The sequence below is a fragment of the Elephantulus edwardii genome, unplaced genomic scaffold (genome assembly GCF_000299155.1).
Source record: "Elephantulus edwardii isolate Elephantulus edwardi_28Jun2011 unplaced genomic scaffold, EleEdw1.0 scaffold00276, whole genome shotgun sequence".
In the NCBI taxonomy this organism is placed as follows: Eukaryota; Metazoa; Chordata; class Mammalia; order Macroscelidea; family Macroscelididae; genus Elephantulus; species Elephantulus edwardii.
The window spans coordinates 2,275,434-2,295,657 of NW_006400026.1; the positions used below are offsets into that span (position 1 = coordinate 2,275,434).

At 38.0% G+C, this 20,224-nt stretch overlaps 1 protein-coding gene across 1 annotated transcript in view; it reads right to left on the bottom strand.

Annotated features, from left to right (window-relative positions):
- The window catches only part of HECW1 (HECT, C2 and WW domain containing E3 ubiquitin protein ligase 1), a 384,473-nt gene that overhangs the window by 142,726 nt on the left and 221,523 nt on the right, over window positions 1–20,224 (bottom strand). Inside the window, exons 7-10 of the mRNA XM_006900196.1 lie at window positions 12,916–13,016; window positions 10,426–11,751; window positions 5,572–5,673; window positions 1,386–1,536 (exon numbers count right to left, since the gene is read on the bottom strand). Coding sequence (XP_006900258.1) covers window positions 1,386–1,536; window positions 5,572–5,673; window positions 10,426–11,751; window positions 12,916–13,016 — 1,680 coding nt within the window. The remainder of the gene's footprint in view (window positions 1–1,385; window positions 1,537–5,571; window positions 5,674–10,425; window positions 11,752–12,915; window positions 13,017–20,224) is intronic.

Here is a 20,224-nt window from a genome sequence, read left to right on the forward strand (position 1 = left end):
CTGAAAACCCTCTAAACAATAGAGGAAGACTGATAGATCCGTGTTTTTAATAGGGTAAAATTGTCCAATTTTCCTCTCACTTCCTTGATAAATATAGTCATGTTCACAAGACCATTTTCTATTATTGATGTAGATTAAAATGCTGTTTTCTAGTTTTCCTAGTCTCTCCTCAGCTATAATTTTAACTTCTTAATTGCTAGAGGTGCAAATAAGGGGACCTGGGGATGCAATTAAAAATGGCATTAATCCAATGGTTTATAATCATGGCATCTTGCAGAGTCTCAAACCCATTATGCTGGTTTTCAAGAAGCAAGATGTAGGAGATGGTGCCTTCTGCAAGCTCAAAGCCTGGGGGACACTGTTCAGTATTCAGTTTGCAAGTTTAAAAGTTCTTTACATCTTTACAAGTCCATAAGTGAGGGTCTCAAACTCACTCAAATTCATTGCCATCGAGTTGGAACCAACTCATCTCATCTGACTTTCCAGCAGATTTTTAGGTGGCTGTGAATCACACATAAAGAAATTGCCCATCTTTCTCCCACAGAACCATTGAGTTATTCAAACCAGCCGAGAGGTGCCACTTGTAGGTGAGTAGTAAAACTCTCTACAGACTACACCACCAAAGTTCCTTAGTGAGGGTATAGATAGAGATAAACCACTTCTCAGAAAGTATTTTTTTAAAGTTCTTTCTTTAAAATGAAACTTAGAAAAAAATAATTTTTTATGAGCATATAGCAATTGTGTGACCAGGGTAGAGAGAGTGATTTGTGGTGATTTTTTTCATCAAGCAGCTTTTAGTGTTTCTGGAACATTATACTTGGAGTATTCTTTTTTAATTTTTTTTACTTGATATTCTAATGGAATTTATAGAGAATTTGGATTTCCACTCATTCATTGTTGCACTGGAATATTCTTAAATATTTGAGTTCTGGACCTCTTTTAAGATGTGTATGAAAATGTTCATCCACGTAAAAGTTTTCATTTAAACACACACACACACACACCAAAACAAAACCCAACAAACCAACAACAAAGTAGTTTACATTCAATTTCTGGAGGGCTTATTGAACAGTACTACCACTGGTGAATTGCCTGAGGGACCCACCAATCCTTGGTTAAGAACACCTGTTTTTAAGCCTAGGACATCAAGATCAGAGGACTTCTCATCTTTACATGGAGGGGAGGCATCTAGGCTTAATTGTTTCCAGCCACCAAAGCTTAAACGTGGTATTCCAAGTATCTACAATTATAGGAATTTGAAGCTGCTTAATTCCTTTCAGGCCTCCTCATTCAATCTGAACAGAAGACTCTAAGAGGAAGTTTCCTTATTTTCATTCTTTTATTCTTTGTGGCTCATAGAAGCCCATTGCATACTGATCACCAACCGCCTGTTGAGCTGCTCCATCTGCTGGATGGACCCTGATCTCCGCATCCCGTCAGGGGTGGCCGCTGCTGTGGGACGCTGCCAGGTAGTTGTGCGGTTCACATGGTCCACATAAAAGACCCGCCCATGGCTGTCAATTCGAGCTTCCCAATCTAGTTTTGAATGAAAAGGAGGAAAATAAAATCAAGCACAAATTACTGACTTAAGTGCAATAGACACCATTCCAGGTCTTCTGCAGGTAGAATTCACTTATTTCTCCTCTCCCTCAAGTCTTGGGGAAAGGCAGAGGGGCCTTGCTACATTCATAACCAAGGCTCCACAGCTGCTCTCTGATAGTTGTGCTTTGCATAGTTGCTGAATGCCTTCAGACGCCATCCAATATGCCTGTTATGACACCTATTGGCCAGAGCGAAATCAGTCACTGTGGAAATGAGCTTAATGAATGTAAATTCTCTGCAGGACCATTTTTTTTTTAACAATAATTGCGACTCTTCAAATCCAACCTATTTTAGGATGACTATAATTTCTAAAACCAAATTTTAATTTTTTTTCTTTAAAAACTTCTTAACTGTCAGTCTTGTTTGAGCAGACCTCTGTGATGATGGAGAATTTTTTCTATGCTCAATTCACTAGATAGGTCCAGAGTCTGTGGATAGTAGTACTTCTACTTAGAATTTTAAACTCTAGTTCTGAAACACTGTCTATGCAGCTCTGCTGTTAGGATTTTTACACATAGTGACCCCATATAACAAAATCCAATGCCTCCCTAGGGTTTTCTAGGCTGTAATCTAAGACTTTCCCATAAAAGATCACCAGGTCTTTATTCCTGTAGAGTCTCTGGGTAGATGTTCATCACAGACTTTTCGGTTAACAACTGAAAGCTTAACTATTGGGCCACTAAAACTATTTATTTATTTCTAATGTATATATATACTTAGCAATAAATGAAGTTTAACTCAGTCCTTGCCTTCAACTTGGAACCAACTCATAGCTGACCCATCACTGGGTTTTCAGAGGCTGTGAATTGCTTGGGGGAAGATAGTCCAAACCATCTTTTGCTCTGAGGGCAGGTGGTGGATTTGAACAGTCAGAGAGGCACTGTCTTTGGTTTAGAAGCACAACTCCCTACAAACTCTGCTGCTAGAGCTCCACTTTAGAATACTTATTATTGTTGTACAGCATGGAACTGGAACTGACCTATAGCTGGCCCTCCAGTGGGTTTTCAGAGGCAAGAAATCACACTGGTTGAGATTGCCCATCTTTCTTCTATGGAACATCTAGTGGATTTGAACCATGTACCTTTGGGTTGCCAGAATAATTTCTTACCACAAAATCACTTACTTAGTTGACCGAATTAACTTATTTCCATTTCTGTTGAGTGGGTGAATGGAAGGGATTGTTATTAGTGTATTCAAGCACCATTTATGATAAACTGAATTTACAGTGAATATTCCAAATAATCTACCCTTCTGGTACTTTGAAAATGCTCTTGACCAAAACAAAACTAAACAAATAACAATTTTTAACAAATATCAAACTTTTAATATCTCTTTCGTATCAATAATTAAGGAGTCCTTGTAACATAGTGCGCAACATAGGCTGTGCTAAATGAAAGGTTAATGGTTTGAATTCATCAGCTTCTCCGCAGGAGAAAGGCAGGCAATCACCTTTCTAAAGATTTACAGCCTTGGAAATTTTATGGAGGGTTCCTGTGAGTCTGAATTGGCTGGCTAGCAGTGGATTTTGACAATAATCCCATACAGTATAGGGAGCCCAAGATAAAGATAAGTTCCTTAAAAAAAAAAAAAGATAAGTTCCTTTACTTCCCAAATTAAACTAAATGAATAAAAGGTAGAAGCAGAGATGAAACACTATGTGACACATGGAGGATTGGGCAGCGTGGATGGAAAAGCCTTCAAAACTGAGAGTGCTGGATGTAATTTACACATTTTGTAACTTAAAATAGAAGTGTGTTTGCTGTCCAGAAACAGCAAAGCTTTCAAAGTCCAGGTCTGAAAAATGACAGCATCATGATAAAGCTATGCTGAAAAACTAATTAGACTAAAGATGGAAAAGCAAAATTGACTGAAGATGGAAGGAAACCACTCAGTCATTTAAGTGAGAAAGGCGATAGCTTTTGGGAGTATGTGAGATATTAAAAATTCTGCTGAAAAATTATCATTCAGGTAATGACATAGCAACCCTTTCTTTTTCAAACAGAACAATATAAAAGAAAACAAAAAACCTCCATGTATTTGGTACAGTGTGGTTTCATGTATATCTCCCTGTTTGTGAAATAATGGCTTATTTCTGAATTGTTAAATAATGTTCAATAAAAACTAAAAGATCAGAAAACAGAAAAATTAACTTATAAGATAATTTGAAAGAAAAATGTGATCAGGTTGCAAAAAGATAGTTTGGATAGTCTGATTAAAATTATCTTTAAGATAGTCCTGCTGTCAGCCATTATTTGTAAATGTTAGCTCATTGATGAAATGTGTGATTTATATAATATTCTTGCTTTGAAAGTGAAAACAGATCAAAATACAGTTGTCACTGGGTCTATTTTGATGCAGTAAAAGCCCATGTGTGTGAGAATACAATATTCCATATGCAGGACTATTCTGAGAATACAAAGCTGAGCTAAATCATATCCCTGCTATCTATGTGTTGACAACAAAAAGACAATTCCTTTGAAAACAAAGCTTCAACCTCATAAATTCTGAAGGGAAAAAGAAACTACAGAGGAGGGCAATAATAATAACTTATCTCCACAAGTTTCAGTATTTCCAAAAAACTTATGGAAAAGGATAATGATCAAATATATAGGTTCTTTTAACAACATAGTAAATATCTAGAGTTCATAATGGTGTTTTATATTACCATATAAATGTTCAGAAAATGATAATGTAATGTACTTTGATACTATGAACATCTTTTCTGGGTTGTGTTGTAAAAAATTTACTTTCATTTATTCTACTATAAACTCAAACAAAAAATTCTAACTGAAGCTTGAGACCTCTGTATTTCCAAATAGACTTAATAGTCTGATGTTTAAGTTTGCTGTAAATGACATTTGTTTTTTTAAAGGCTAGGTGTTAGCTCTCAAAAATATGGTGTTCCTTTGATAATAGTCTGTATATAAAGATGTTCATTTTATTTCATTGATTAAATTAGTTGATAGGGAAAAGATATGTGCTTATACAAAATATGTCAAATTACCAAGAGCAGATGAATTAAGAAATATCCATTTCTCCTTTTGAAAACTGTGAGTACTTTTGCTCTGAGAACTGCAAGCACGGAGAATAAAGGATGTAGAGGAACACTGGTTTCTTACATTCAGGAATGAGTGCAGCTGCAAAACCTATCCAATTTTAAAGTTTATTTTTGAGAAATAAGCATAAAGGAAAACAGAGATATATTAAAATTAATAAATGAATATAATGCTAAGTGAATGTCTAATGTGTGGACACTAATTTCTCCTTAATAATTCCTAATAAAAGGGAATTGAAAGAAAATTTGTAGATGACATACTCCAAATGCAGCATTTAGCAGAAGAGGAGATATAAAGCTTTACTTTACAAATGACCTCTCTGAGACTTTATTTTTCTCAAATTTAAGTTACTAGTTAGCTAATTTTTAATTACACATCACAATTACTGTGAGAAATTATACTGAATTTTATTTCTAAAGGTGACACTTTATCTGGCAGCCTCTAAGAAGAAATTGAGGAGTGTTGTATATTGAAGTTATATATGGTAAGAAAAAAATTCAAGTTTATGAGTTGATGCTGCTTTTATTATGTGGAGATTCTCAGGATACACAGATCCAATGAAGAACAATAGATTATTCTATCTTGAATTGAAAACTTCTAAATATAAGATAGTAAAAATTTGAGACTTGAAGGTTATCAATAGTTCGCAAGGGTTAGTCAAGTCTTACACAGAAAGGAAATGTTATCTTCTAAAATTGAGAGGCACTGAATGAATACACTTGGTTATTTCTTCAAGTTCATGTACTGAAACCTTCGTCACAAGACAAATGTTACAAGGTGATGTTTTATTTTTTTATGACAGTACAAGGCATAGAGTTGAAGAAGAATTTGGATGTTTATATACAAATTCATACTGACCTGTTTAAATTTGATAGGAGGAGTTAAGACACAGAATTTTTAAAATTAAGCTTACTTGGTGGAAGAGGCTCATCGATTGTTGGGTAGTGGTGATGTTCAGGCCTCAAGGAAGGAAGCTGGCTTACTGGCTGGGAATTATGGAGTATAGGATATTCACCTATGGACAAGATAGTCAAGACATTTAAATTCATTCGTTGCTCTGTCAATCTCATCAAAAGCATGACTGTAAAACTACTATAAGAAACAAACCTCAAAACGTGGATATTTGTTTATTGCAATGGTTTGTGATGTTCATAATCATTCAGGAAAGAGAGGATTTTTTTTTAATCTGAAGAAGATTGTAAATGTTCATGACTAGTTAACTGTACTACCCAGACCTATATGTAGGACCAGAATCTGATTTTTGTAACCAATTATACATCTTTAATGGAAAGATACATGAGAGAAAACCATCAGACCCTAACTTGTCCTAGCAAAAGAGTCAAGTCTATTTGAGTGAGCTATAAGGTCTTAAAATACCTTGACTGCCCTGTGCAAAATCATAGTTTTGATTTGGGTAAGTTTCATTAGAGGGCTGCCAAAAGGTTATATTCCAGATTTTTTTCTTTTCTTTTTAATTAACTTCTTGGATGGTGCCTTTCCAAGATGAAGTTAAAGAGCTGGTGTTCTGAGATTATAAAATTTCTTTTATGGGAAACTAGGGGTTAGGTAGAAAGTAAAGGTGCTATGGTATAGAGTGATGGCTCCTGATTATTTTGAGGAGGAATCAGACAAACCAAGATGTTCTTGAAAAAGGAAAGGACAAGAGACAGAGAAAGTAGTTAAGTGTGGAAAAATTGAGACAGAACACTTGGCACAGAATTGAGGCAGAAGTAGAAAGAAAGATAGAGATGGGGACATTTTAGAAATTAACATAATATTCACAGAGTTCATATTCCTTATTAGAATACTGTTGTTGCTGTTACTTGTCATTGAGTTAACTCCTACTCAAGGTTGTCTTAAGTATAACAGAAAGTTATACTGATATTAGATTACTGGTACTGTGCCATCTCAGGTAGCACTAATAATGAACTGGAACATGTTCTGAAAGGATGTTCATATTTCATGATGTCAACACTCCCTGGGGAAAGAAACATTGTGATTGGGAGCCATTTAGATGGAAGATATGACCTCAACTGTTTGGGCCTCATAATCAGACACAAACATTCTTGACTTTGGAAGGTCCAAGGGTCCCAGGGCTGAGATAGCCTCTATTCAAACTGATTTCCTCCCAGCCTCACTATTCTGTTTTTTCTGCAATAACCCTATAGTCGCTTAACAATATTAAGGATTTCTTTCTTCCCCATCACTCTACACTAATGTAAATAGCAGGTGGACAATTAATTATCTCTTGAGTAAAAAATAAGAGAAGCTATGGAAGACATGGGGATTAGATCTTTTTGAGAACTCAAATACAGAATTTTCCCCAGAAAGGTCATATGTGGAAAAGATGCAGATTTATTCTTACTTTCCAGACTAAAATTTTAGATCCATAGAATTGCTCAAAAGTAGAGAATAATTAATAAAGAAGGAAATTAGATGGTTTAATTTAGCAATTAATTCTTAGAAGTGATTGGCAAATGGAACATTGAATGTGAATGATGTGTCATTGTTTATTGTGTAAATGTCTGTGTATTGCTGGAATCCTCTGACACCATAAATAAAATTAAGAAAGTTATCTGTAACGCCAACACCTGGCTCATTATGGACAGATCTCTGTTTTACAACATGGCTCTGTGTTGAAAGGAAAATACACTCGTTTGGTTTTTTATATGTGTTTAATGTCAGAAATTGAAAAGTAAAACATAGTATCACTGTTGTTATGTCACCAGCTGTTGCATTTTTAGCTCAGTGTTTTGGTTTTTTTTTTAAGACCAAACTTACCTCATTTTAATTAATTCAATAAATCAGGTAAATTACTCCTCCAAGCTAGTGGAAAAATAATATTGTCACTTGCCAGAGATTAATGAAGCTGACCCCACCTGCTTGTGAAACCCGAGCAAATGCAATGACATGACTGACACATCTCAACTGACTGACTGAATGAATGAATGAATAGATGGAGCATATTTGAGAGCAAGCAATTATGTTCTGCACAAAGCCATCATTCTACACAGTAACCCACTGTCACGGAGACAAAGCAAGTGTTCAGATCTGTGAGAACATTTAAGAAGGAAATTTATTCCTCAGGCTAAAAATCAGGTTGGTTCTTCCATATTCTGTTCTGTTTATAAAGTATACAGTTAGACTGCAGAGGGAGAAAAGTTAGTTAGCATCTTTCTTGAAGCAAAGCAATTTTCATCAAATAATGTGACATTTCCCTCTTGAATACCATAATATGTAAAATGTAAATTCGCAGGATTATTTTTAATGATTTATATAATAATAATACTGGAAAAAATCAGCCTCAGTGTTAAGAACACATTAAAAAATGTGTACCTAGGGGACTCAGTAGATGAGAGGCAGAGGGCTTTATTCATAGCATCTCATTTCATCCTTCCAATAATCCAGGGAGGTAGGTTCTACAATTATATCATTTAATAGGGAACTGAGGCACAAGGAAATTAGGTAATTGGGCTAGAGTACTAGGGTTCGGAAATGGTTTGAACTGAGCTCAGCTCCACAACATCATATTATTATTTTCATGTGATCTGTAGAGGTTTTAAAAACTATTTTAAAGGTTATTAAAACACAGAGTTCTATAGATGGAAGAGGAGCAAACAAGAATTAGAGAAAACATTCTCCCTAAGTTGCTGAAGACATATTTCAATGTAGGCATGCATACAATGAAGGGACTTTGGTTAACCTAATATAGTTTTCGTAATGAAAGTATCTGAAACATAAGACATAATGGTAACCAGGACGTACTGATTCTTTGCCTGTCCAGCATGTGGAGACAAGCATACATCAGGCAGACCACGTAGAAATTATGATTATTTTTTTAGCATATACTATTGGCAAGTCTGGTGGCAATAAGTCTACATATAGACTCCAAGAGCTTGGCAACTCATTACCGTAGAAAGTAAGGCTAACTGTGTAGTCCTATGCTAAGATACATGGCTTTAATGACCTCAGAACTCTTCCAGGCACTTTCCTGTATTCCATTATAACCGCTAGCATAAAGCATACAGGCACTTCCGAACCTTTTATTTTTTTTTTAATTTACTGTCTGCTGAATTAAAGAATTTAATTATCCATTTTGAAACAGCACCCTGCAAGACTTCCACAAAGGGCCTAAAACTCTCCTGCCCATTGTGTTGTCACTACTATTCACTCTCACTGGACTGTCAGCAATTCAAGGACACAATGTCTTGTAAAATATGCTCATAAAGAAATTTACACAGATAATTCACCATGTATGGGTTATCTGCCAATGTGGCTCCCAAAATGCCATTCAGTTTAAAATGGGCGAGCAAGTTACCAATTGTGCCTGATTTTGTGTGACCCAAACTAAGATGGTTTTTACATTTTAAAGTGTAAAATGTAAAAAGCAAGCAAACAAACAAAATCAACCTAAAGCAAGACTCACAAGAAACAATCAGACTTTTGGTGAGAACAGACACTTGTTCTCTTGGCCTACAGTATTTGCTATCTAGCCTTTTATAGAAAAGTTTGTGAATTCTTTGTTCTAAAACATCCCTGTAAACTCCAGTACAGGCCCTTTTGTGTATTTCTCAAGTCACTTTATATTTTAATTATTTATGTCTTTGCTGTCCCTTTGCATAGGGAATTCCGTAGGTATCGAATACCATGCATACTTACCCAGTGCCCATTAGCCTGGCCCAAAGCATCTGGCCTAGAAAAAGAAATACTGAAAGCATCTCAGTATTCACTCTTATTGTGTGCCTAGTTTATCCTCTTGTGCTTCTCTTTCTCTACCAATTTTTGTGCTTTTCCTCTTAAAATGTATCACTCTCATACTTTTCTCGAACATATGGTATTTGTTATTGTCAAATATGTTTATGTTCAATTAATTTCTGTAAAAAAATTTATCGGCATCAGGCATAGGTTTGGGTGATAGGAATTCAGACAAAACACATGCTTCTGGCCTTTGATGAGCTTACAATCTCAAAATAATACCATCACATTTGATTAGATTAAAAAATATACAGCAGAACAGCAAAAGAAGAGAATACAAATTTTACTCTTTCAAAATAAATTAATGAATTAGTTAATAAAATTACAAGGCTTTTTAATTTACTTTTTTTCCCCTCTGATATTTGACTTGATAAATGACTCTAGTTTAATGTAGGATCCCTGAGTAAGGCTAAGAAGGAAAGTATTTGGTTAAAATTAAGAATATATTTTAAACTAAAGCTGGCACTTTGCTGTTAGAATCATTAAAGCAAATTACTTCACACATTTATGACATTCTTCTATTGGTAGAAAGAAAATCTCAAGCAAAAACCAACACCAATTAATTGAGAAACACAACAAAAGGGACATAGCAAATAGAATCCAATCGCCTGAAAAGTGCATTGGGCCTGAACAATTCTGTTTAAACTTACTCCCCTGAGGTTGATAACTGTTTCTTGTCTGTTTAAGTCAACTGATAGCTAGCTTATACATTCTGTATTCTGCCATAAATAGAAGGGTAACATGTTCACTAAACAGTTCTGGTGATTTAATGATGAGGAAAAGCACTGATGCAAATGCACACTTGCATACAAGCAGTTGTAATTCTTGAGTACAAGTGAAATTGTGAAGCTGTCTCTGTTCAACTATACTATGCACATGCACCCTTAGATACAAGGCAGACTCCTGTTACCCAGCAAGCCTGATTCGATTGACTCCACCCCTTGGTGCTGTTTTAATCCGAGGGATGGGACCTGTATCCCCCTAGTGGCTCTAATCAACTTTGAGGTCTAACCTTCTCTCCGAGTGCTTGGACCTGCCACTGGAGACTCCAGCCCGTCAGCGGTTCTCTCCATGGTCACGCTGGAGTTGGCCAGCTCCTCTGCCCACTGCCCAGGGCCATTGGTGGCCTCCGGGTCCAGCTCTGGGCTCTGCGCAGAGTCTGGCACAGACTCGAAGGCGCTGTTCTCCTCCTCCTCGTCATCTTGAGAGGAGAAGACAGTGCTCTCGGAGATCTTGGCGCTGTCAACTGAGGAGAAGCGTGTGTGGCTGGCGAACCTGTTGCCGCCATTGTAGCAGGAGGGGCTGTAGCAGGAAGCGCTGTAGCAGGAGCTGCTGTAGCAGGAGGTGCTGTAGCAGGAGGCGCTGCAGCATGAGGGGCTGCAGCAGGAGGCGTCGCAGCCCTCGCAGCTGTGCTCCCCGCCCTGCCTCAGGCTCGAGTCGCTCTCACTCCCGGTGCTGGGGTGTGGCTCGCCATTTTCCAGGCTTGGGAATGGTTCCCCGGAGTGATCGTGCAGCACTAGGCCTGGGGTCGCCCCCTCGGGCAATTCTCCATCAACCTCAAGAGGCAGCGGGTCCGCGGCCACCGTGTCCACCTCGCTGAACCCATCTTTCTCAGAGGAGTCCTTGAGGGTGGACTCGTCCTCGGCGCCATCCTCTTCCTCGCAGGCCTGACCACTCTGTGCCGAAGGCATGCTGTGCAGGAGAGTATGGATGCGGATGTAGTGAGTCCTCGGGGTCTCTGGTTCTCCGCAGGCTGATGTGATGATGGTCTCCAGCTCAGACACCGGTAAGGAGCAGGGCCTGCTTTTTCTCTTCACTGAGACCCTTAATGGTGGCATGTCTTCTCCCTGCTCCGAGGCAGGCATCTCCTCCTCCTCCTCCTGCTCCAACTCCTTCTCCCCCTCGTCTTTCCCTGTCGCGCCCTCAGTCTGGGCCCTCTCTGCCAGTGGCCCTTCCTCCGTGCTGGCTGGGGCTTCACTCTCCTCCTCCAGCAGCAGCATGGGTGTCACCTTTTCCTCCAGGTCTATCTCCTCTGCCAGCTGGTCCTCCTGTGTTGAGGCCAGAAACAAGCCAGACCCTTCATGTCCCTGAGAGATCATACTATCATCTCCTGCTTCGGTGCCTGCTGCTTCCTCCAAGGGCTTGGCCACCTCCATACTCTCATTCTCAGAAGTATCCCCAGCTCTGTCCTCACACAGTGACTCTGGCTTCCAGCTCTCTGATGGCCCAGATGCTTCAAGCAGAGGCTCCTGACCACTGCTTTCCCCCTGGTTGGTTACGAGGTGGTCCTGAATTTCCCCTGACTCTTGTTCATTACTTAGGGACATTTCCTCATCATCTGCTGGCAATGGGAAAAAAGAAAATATATGTCATTCCTTGCAGAAAGGGCACTGTGACATTCCATATATACAACTGGACATGGAAGCCAGAGTTAAGAGATATATTGGGACACTGGATGTAGGGGTTGATGAGGCTTGTCATTGGCCACAGCTCTGTTGACAAATTCTGTAAGAATTAGTTATCATCGTATTAGGGATAATTTGCCATCATAGATCTCAGAATTTTGTTTCAAGGTGATTTTTACATTTCATTTGAGTTTTTAAAACATCCAAAACTTAGCAGCTATGCTAATACTCGGCACATAGGTGCTTAACAAATATTTGCTACATAGACCAACTTCCAGGGATGAGACTGGGACATTTAATATTTCCTTAATGATCGCTTGCAAGACTTGTTATGCTTTAAGTCATAGTATTTCTTATGGCTGAGGCCTGCACAGAAGGGTCAATCGGGTTTTTAGGCAGCTAGAAGGAAGAAAGTGCTGGGAAATGGTTGATGGCAACCCCTATTATTCAATAACACAGGCTATAAGCTTTCCAACATTTGGAGCTGTCAGAGAAAAATAAACAAGAGCTCCACTGACCACTTCCATCTCCTCCCAGTCACTCTACTAAATCCTTGCCAGATTTAAATTTCTTTAACATCAAAGGCAGTAATGCAGTTCACTCAAACTCATTACCATAGAGTTGGAACTGACTCAAAGTTGACCCTCTAGTTGGTTATTCCAAGGCTGGAAATTACACAAGTGGAGATTGCCCAATTTTTCCTTATTAAGTTATTGGTGGATCTTAACCACCACAGCAATGCAGCCTTTGGGTTAGTAGTGCAACTCCCTATGATTAAACATCTACTAAACACCTCCTATGTGCCAGGTACTATAATGGATGTTGAGAATAGAAAAATAAGCAGGGTTCCAAATGCATAGTGACTTCCTTGTCAACCCATTCCACTGTCAAACCCTCTACCTTTGGGTCATCAGAATGAAGAGGAGCCTCTCAATCAAGGGGACAGCAACCTGGCTTCCAGAACAGATCACTGACTTCTGGGTTTCAAATGGAGAAAGGAGGGAACCACAAAACCTAGGATATTTCTGGAGAGATCCATGGTTATTGCATTTTAGAGACCAGAACCATACTATGCCCCTAGTTCATGCTGAAAATACCTGGATGGATGGCAGAAGTGATCTCAAATCGGAACTGCAGCTGTCCACTCACATGATCTGTTGGAAGCCTGCGGCCAAGTGTGTAGCTGACTATCCTGTCCCTAGGAGGAAATAAGTACCATCACAGATCTGGCCAATACATTGTCTCTGAAATTTCATGCAACATGCATTATATCCCAGTAGTAAGACAGGCCATACCAACGAAAGACCTGTTCACAGGAAGGATGAACTAACTGCTCAGGCACATATGAGATGACTCTTAAGATAAACATGGAACATACATCTGCTGAACAGAAATGAAAACTCTCAAGAAAACTCTTAACCTAATATTCTAAATCAGAAGCCAGCAAATGATGGCCAGTGGGCCAAATATAGCCCATGATTGTTACAGCCACGAGGTTTTTACATATTTAAATTATTGAAGAGAAGAAATTTTTTTTAAAAAAAGGCAACAGACGGATAACGTTTTGTAACATGAAAATTACGTGAAATTTAAATTTTATTGTCTATATATAATGTTCTATTGGGACATAGCTATACTGACTAGTTTATATATTAACTGGTTGGCTTTCATGCTTTGCTGGTAGAAGTAATTAATGACAGAGACCATATGACGTGAAAAAATTTAAAATACTTATCTAGTTCTTTATAAAAAAAGATTGTTGACATATGTTCTAAAACCAAAAAGATATGCTTTTCCTGTGTAGGCTGCGATTTTCTTAAACTGTCCCTTAATAATAACAATAACATGAACAACATATGTGTGTTTTGTTATACAGTAACCAAATAGGTGGATATTGAAGTGACTGTGCAGTGCCAGAGAGGATAGAGATGAGCAAGCCTCCTGATTTTGGTCTACTGTCTTGTAAGTGTCAATTCACATGAACTCATGAGTTGGAAATGCCATCTCGGTTTTGGCATCAGGCTCTTCCCAGTCAAAGCATAAAGAAATTATTAACAAGAAAATCAAGCAGGAAAATCAACTTGAATCTGCACTGTTATGTTTTCATCAACATTTAACTTCAGCAGAGTAAATTGCTCCCTATTTTGGCCTCAAGTGTAATGACTGACTACTTTAAGGTATTCAAGAATTAATAAACCCTGTGTATCCAATAATTCTAAAGACATAATTACAAAAATAATTGGTACTCGGTTCTGCATACATTCCATTGACTCACTTGTGATATTCCAATAAAAAGATAAATCGCTGTCTAGGCATGTTTTAATCTTTTATTCTTGAAAACACTGACATCAATAAACAAACAAGGCATATTCCCTGAGCCACAGAATAAATATTTCAACAATAGGTTAGTGTTTAGAGTTGCTTGTATGTTTGTTTCTTGTGGACCTGTTTTCATTTTCTTCGGCTTCAGTCTAAACTTGCTCATGAGTAGCTGACTTGCAAGTCAGCAGCTGGCCTACTTTTGACTGCTGCTACTGAGTTTCTCCTGAGATTCTCTCTGCATATATAGTCAGTCTGATTCATGTATAGACCATCAATGTGACCATGTGTAAAGTCACCTTTTGTGTATTTTAACAAAGGTTTTTGCTATGAATATATCATTTTCAAAAAGTATAGACAAAGGAGAATAAGTTCAATATCTTGTTTATTTAGAAAGGGCTTTATTATGGAGTAAGTCTACTATGACTATAAAAAAAGACATGCTAAACACAAAATCTAATTGAAATTGTGGTTATGTGCCATTAACTCAAATATGACTCATGGAGACCCTATAAACAACATATCTGAACACTGTCCTATCCTGCCCCATTCTTATCATCCACAACACACGTGGTCCCATTATTGCAGACACTGAATCAATCTATCTTGTTGAGGGTCTTTTTCTCATTTGTTGACCATCTGCCTTTTAAAGCATGATGTCCCTTTCCAAGGAACAGCCTCTCCTAACAATATGTCCAGAGCTTGTGAGACAAAGTTTTGCCTTGTTTCTCTTTGGAAGCAGGTTATTCTTGCTTCCAAGGAGAACTCTGTTTGCACTTTCTCCAAGACATGTCTGTTGCTTCTTTTGACAGTCCATGGGATATTCCATGCTTTTTTCTAAAACCACAATTCTCATTCATCAATTCTTCTCTTGTCATCTTTATAAACTTTTTAATTCTCATATTTATAGTAGGTGATTGGAAAGACTGTATTTTGAATCAGGCACACCTTTAAACAGTCTTTAAACTGACATTTTTCCTCTTCAGGATTTTTTTAAAGATCTCTGACATCCTACTTCCTCAATGCTCTATGAATTCAGACCTCCTGACTACTAGTACCAAGAGTGTTGATTGCTGATCCAAGCAAGATGAAATTATTGACAATTTCAATATTTTCTGTTGCCTATTGGTCCTGGTTTTTTGTTTTTTGTTTTTTTGGTGTTGAGATGTAATCTATATCAAAGCCTGCAGTCCTTGATCCTCTTCAACAGGCGTTTTAAGTCCTCCTCATTTTAAGAAGGCAAGGTTATGCCATATGCATATTGCAAGATGTGATAAGTCTTCTCCCAATACTGATGCCACATCCTTCATCATAATGTCTGGTTTCTCAAATTCTTTTTCAGCCTATAGATTGGATAGGTATGGAGAAAGGATAGAGCCCTGACCCAGGTTTCTTGAATTTTAAAGCATGAGGGTTCCCTTGCTCTGTTCACACAGTAGCTTCTTGGTCTAGGTTTAGATTTCATACAGGCATAATGAATTGCCACTTGTCTCAATGTTTGTCATAGTTTGTTATGATCCACGCAGTCAGACACCTTTCCATAGTCATTCTTCTGGTATTCTCTGCTTTCAGCCAAGATATATCTGGTATCAACAATCATATTCCTGGTGTCATGGCTTCTTCTAAACCCAGCCTGAGCTTTTAGAAGTTCTCTGTCAATGTACTGGTCTAGTAGTTTTTGGCTGATCTTCTGCAATATTTTGTTTGTTATTGTTGTTGTTGTTATATGCCATCAGGTCACTTGCAACTCATAACTACTCTATGTACAATAGCCTGAAACCTACTCTATCCTGTGCCAACTTGATTGTTTCTGACACAACTACCTTCATTACCCCCGTCACTGTATCAACCCATCTCATCTATGGTCTCCCTCTCTTTCTCTGTCCCTCCACACTTTCAAGCATGATGACCCTCTCCAAGGACCGGCCCATCTTTGCAACATGCCCAAAGTATGTCAGATGAAGCTTCAGAATCCTTGCCTACAAGGAGTAGGCTGGCATCACCCTCTCTAAGATGAGCCTCTTTGTTCTCCTGGCAGTCCATGGTATGTTTAAAACTCTCCTCCAGCACCACAACTCAAAAGGCATCAATTCTCCTCCTATCATCCATAGTCGTTGTCCAGCTCTCTGATGCAAAGCAAGCAATTGCAAATACTGTGACCTGGATCAGGCATACTTTAGTATCCCGACTGACATCATTGCTCTTCAGTACTCTGGAGAAGTCCCTGACAACCAAATTTCCCAATGCAATTTGTCTCCTGATTTCCTGGCTGCTGGTACCAAGAATGTTGATTGTGGAACCAAGCAAACTAAAGCTGTTAACAATAGCAATCTCTTCATCCTCCTTCAATTGGCCCAGTGGTGAGAATCTTTGTTTTCTTGATATTGAACTTCAATCTATATTGAAAGCTGCAGTCCTTGATCTTTTGTAAAAAGCACTTCAGGTCCTCCTCAGTTTCAGCAAGCAGGGTTGTATGAACACAGGTTGTTGAATCTTTCTCCAGTCCTGATGCTACAATCCTCCTAATACGGCCTAGCCTCCTGGATGATCTGTTCTGCATGTAGATTGAAATATGGAAACAGAATACATCCCTGGTGTACAACCTTCCCAATCTTGAACTCTGCAGTGTCTCCTTGCTCTGTTCTGTACTTGTCCAAGTACAGGTTTCCCATAAGCACAGTCAAATGTTCTGGGATTCCCACTCTTTTCGGAGTCAGCCACAGTTTATTGTAATCCACACAGTCAAAAGCCTTTGCACAGTCAATGAAACACAGACATTCCTCTGGTACTCTGCTTTCAGACAAGATCCATCTAACATTAGCTATGATATCTCTCGTACCATGACCTTTTCTAAAACCATCCTGCACATCTGGCATTTCTCTGTTAATGTGCTGCTCCAGTCATTTTTGCTTGGTTTTCAGCAGAATCTTGCTTGCATGTGATATTAATGATATTGTTCAATAGTTTCTGCACTCTGTCAGGTCACCTTTCTTTGGAATGGGAACACATATAGATAAATCTCTTCCACTCAGTTGACCACATAGTTGTCCTCCAGATTTCATGGGACAACTTAATGAGCACATCCAAGGCAGTGTCTGTTTGTTTAAATATGTCAATTTGTGTGCCATCAATTCCAGGAGCCTTGTTCTTTGCCAATTCTTTTAGAGCAGCTTGGACTTCTTCCTTCATTACCACAGGCTCTTGCTCATATACTATTTCATTAAATTCTTCTATTTCAGCCAATTCCTTCTGGTACAGTGATTCTGTATACTCCTTCTATCTTCTTTTAATGCTTCTTGGATCATTTAATATTCTGTCCAAAGCATCCTTAAGTATTACAACTCATGGCTTTAATTTGTTTTTTAATTCCTTCTGACTAAGAAATGCTGAGTGAGTTTGGCCCTTTTGATTTTCTGACTCCAGCTCTTTGCACATTTCATTGTAATTCTTTGCTTTGTCTTTCCGAGCTGCCCTTGGAAATCTTCTATTCAGTTCCTTAATTTCTTGATTTCTTCCCTTTGCTTTGGCTTCTCGGCACACTAGTGTAATATTTAGCTTACATATGATATTAATGATATTGCTCGACAATTTCCACATTCTGTTGGACCACCTTTCTTGGGAATGGGTACAAATATGGATCTCTTCCAGTCAGTTAACTAGGTAACTGTCTTCCGGATTTCCTGGCACAGAGTGATAAGCATGTTTAGGACTATATCTGTTACTTTATCATTTGTGTATGTATATGCTTGTTTGTTCATAGTTTGCTTGTATTAGTCTCTTATTGTCTGTCAATTTATTGTACTGAGATAGTTAGTTACCTGGATGCTATGCTACCAGTCTTTTAATATCAGCAGGTCACTCATGGTTTACAGGCTTCAGTGAAGCTTCCAGATTAACACAGGGTTTAGGGCTGTTGTTTAGGTCGCTGTGAGTCGCAAACAACTTGACAGCACATAACAACAACAACAACAACAAGAAGGGTTTGTCATCCACTTCTGAAATAACTGTCTTTTGAAAACTTTATGAACACTTAGAAGAGTGCAATTAACTGAAATTAAGGGAGGCCTAAAGGTAAATTCTGATGACTTTGTGGGAAGGAGTTGTGCTGCTAACATAAAGGCATGCAGTTCAAACCCACCATAGGTGGGCAGTATAGATCCACTGAAGGTCAGGCAATGAGTGGGTTCTAACTTGATGATACATTATAACAATAAAAATAATTACTGGTAATTTATTTGCATAAAATAAACTCAGCATTATCTATGCCTCACATTGTGCACAAAAACGGATTCAAGTGAATAAAAAACCCTACATGTAAAAGCTAAAGTTATAAAGTTCTTGGAAGATAATATAGGAACAAAATTACATAAGTTATATATTTTACTGCATTAATAATCTATTGAACATAACTAATAGAAAATAATTTAGGTAATTGGGATGCCCTGAAAATGAAATATCTATGCTCATCAGAAGACTTCACCAAAAGAAACTTAAGAATGGGGGGGGGGGAGTTTTAACAAAGAGCTATTTGGCATGAATCTATTCTCTATAATATAATATGTAATACTTCAGTAACTCAACAGCAAAAAGATAGCAAAAAAGAGCAAGGTCATATACAAAACCTCACCAAAGAGGATGTTCAGGTCCAACAAACATACCTTAGAAGATATATAAAACTAAAATGGTATAATATTTTCCCTCTGTAAAAATGGCAGTGTGGGGAGATTATTATTCTTTTCACTGCTGGTGAAATTTTAAAATGAGCCAATCACTATGGAAAACAGTACAGTGCTTCCTGGAAAATCTAGAAATAGATATCATCTAGCAATCTCACTCCTAGGTTTCCAACAGTTGTAAGAGCAGGGTGGCCTGAATAGATGCATGCATGCTCATGTTCATTGCAGCATTATTCCCAATAGCAAAAAGATAGGAACAACTTGTAAATACTTATCAATAGACAAATGATAAATAAACTGAACAGCATTCATAAAATGATGCAAGTTTAACGGGAGGTTTGATGGTCTAGTGGGTAAGGAGTTGTGCTCAAATCCACCAGCTACTCTGAGAGAGAAAGATGGCAATCTCCTCCTGTGCAATTTACAGCTTCTGAAAACTCGCTGGTGGATCATCTATGATTCAGTTCTGATTTGATGACAGAAAACAATATAACAACATGCAAGTATAAAAAATAATCAAGACATAACAGATAACATTATGGAGATAACATCTGGAGAACATTATGCTGAGTGAAATAAGTCAAACACAAAAGTAAAAATATTGTCTGGTTCTACTTTTATAAAAGCAATGAATAGATATACACAAAGAAAGAAACATTCTTTGATGGTTACCAGGTGTGAGAAGGAGAGGGAATCGAAGAATCACATTTTTGAAAGTAATAATTGGGGTTTTTTTATGTTGAAAAAATAAATACAAAATAAAAGTGAAGTTTGTGCATACTGACCAAAGTAAATGAAGACATTAAGAAGTACACAAGAAAATTGGGCAACTATGGTAAATGCTCAGATTTGCAACAGCAACAACAAAAATGTATCTGGGGCTACTTAGGCATAACGGATCACTAGTGGTCTATTGGTAAGGGGTTGTGCTGTGAACTCAAAGGTAGGTGATTTGGATTCACCAGCATCTCTGCAGGAGAACGATGGACAGTCTCCTGTGTGATCTACAGACTTTAAAAACCTGCTAGAAGGTTATCTATGAGTTGGTTTCCACTTGATGGCATGTCACAACAAAATCACAAAGATATAAGTATATCCATCTATATCTGTAAGCAGGCACATGATGGTGCATCGTATATGTTTTGGTGTATTGCTTTTCTTCTTACTAGGTGCGATAGAATTGATGCCAACTCATAGCACACCTATGAACAGATCTGAACCTTGCCCTGACTTGCTATATCCTCTTGATCTCTGATATGATCAATTCCACTGTTAACAGTCACTGGTTAATCTATCTTGTTGAAGTTCTTCCTCTGACCCTCTACTTTTCCCAGAATGATGACTGTCCAAGAACTAGTCTCTCCTGACAACATGCTCAAACTATGTGAAACAAAGTTTCACCATCTTTGTC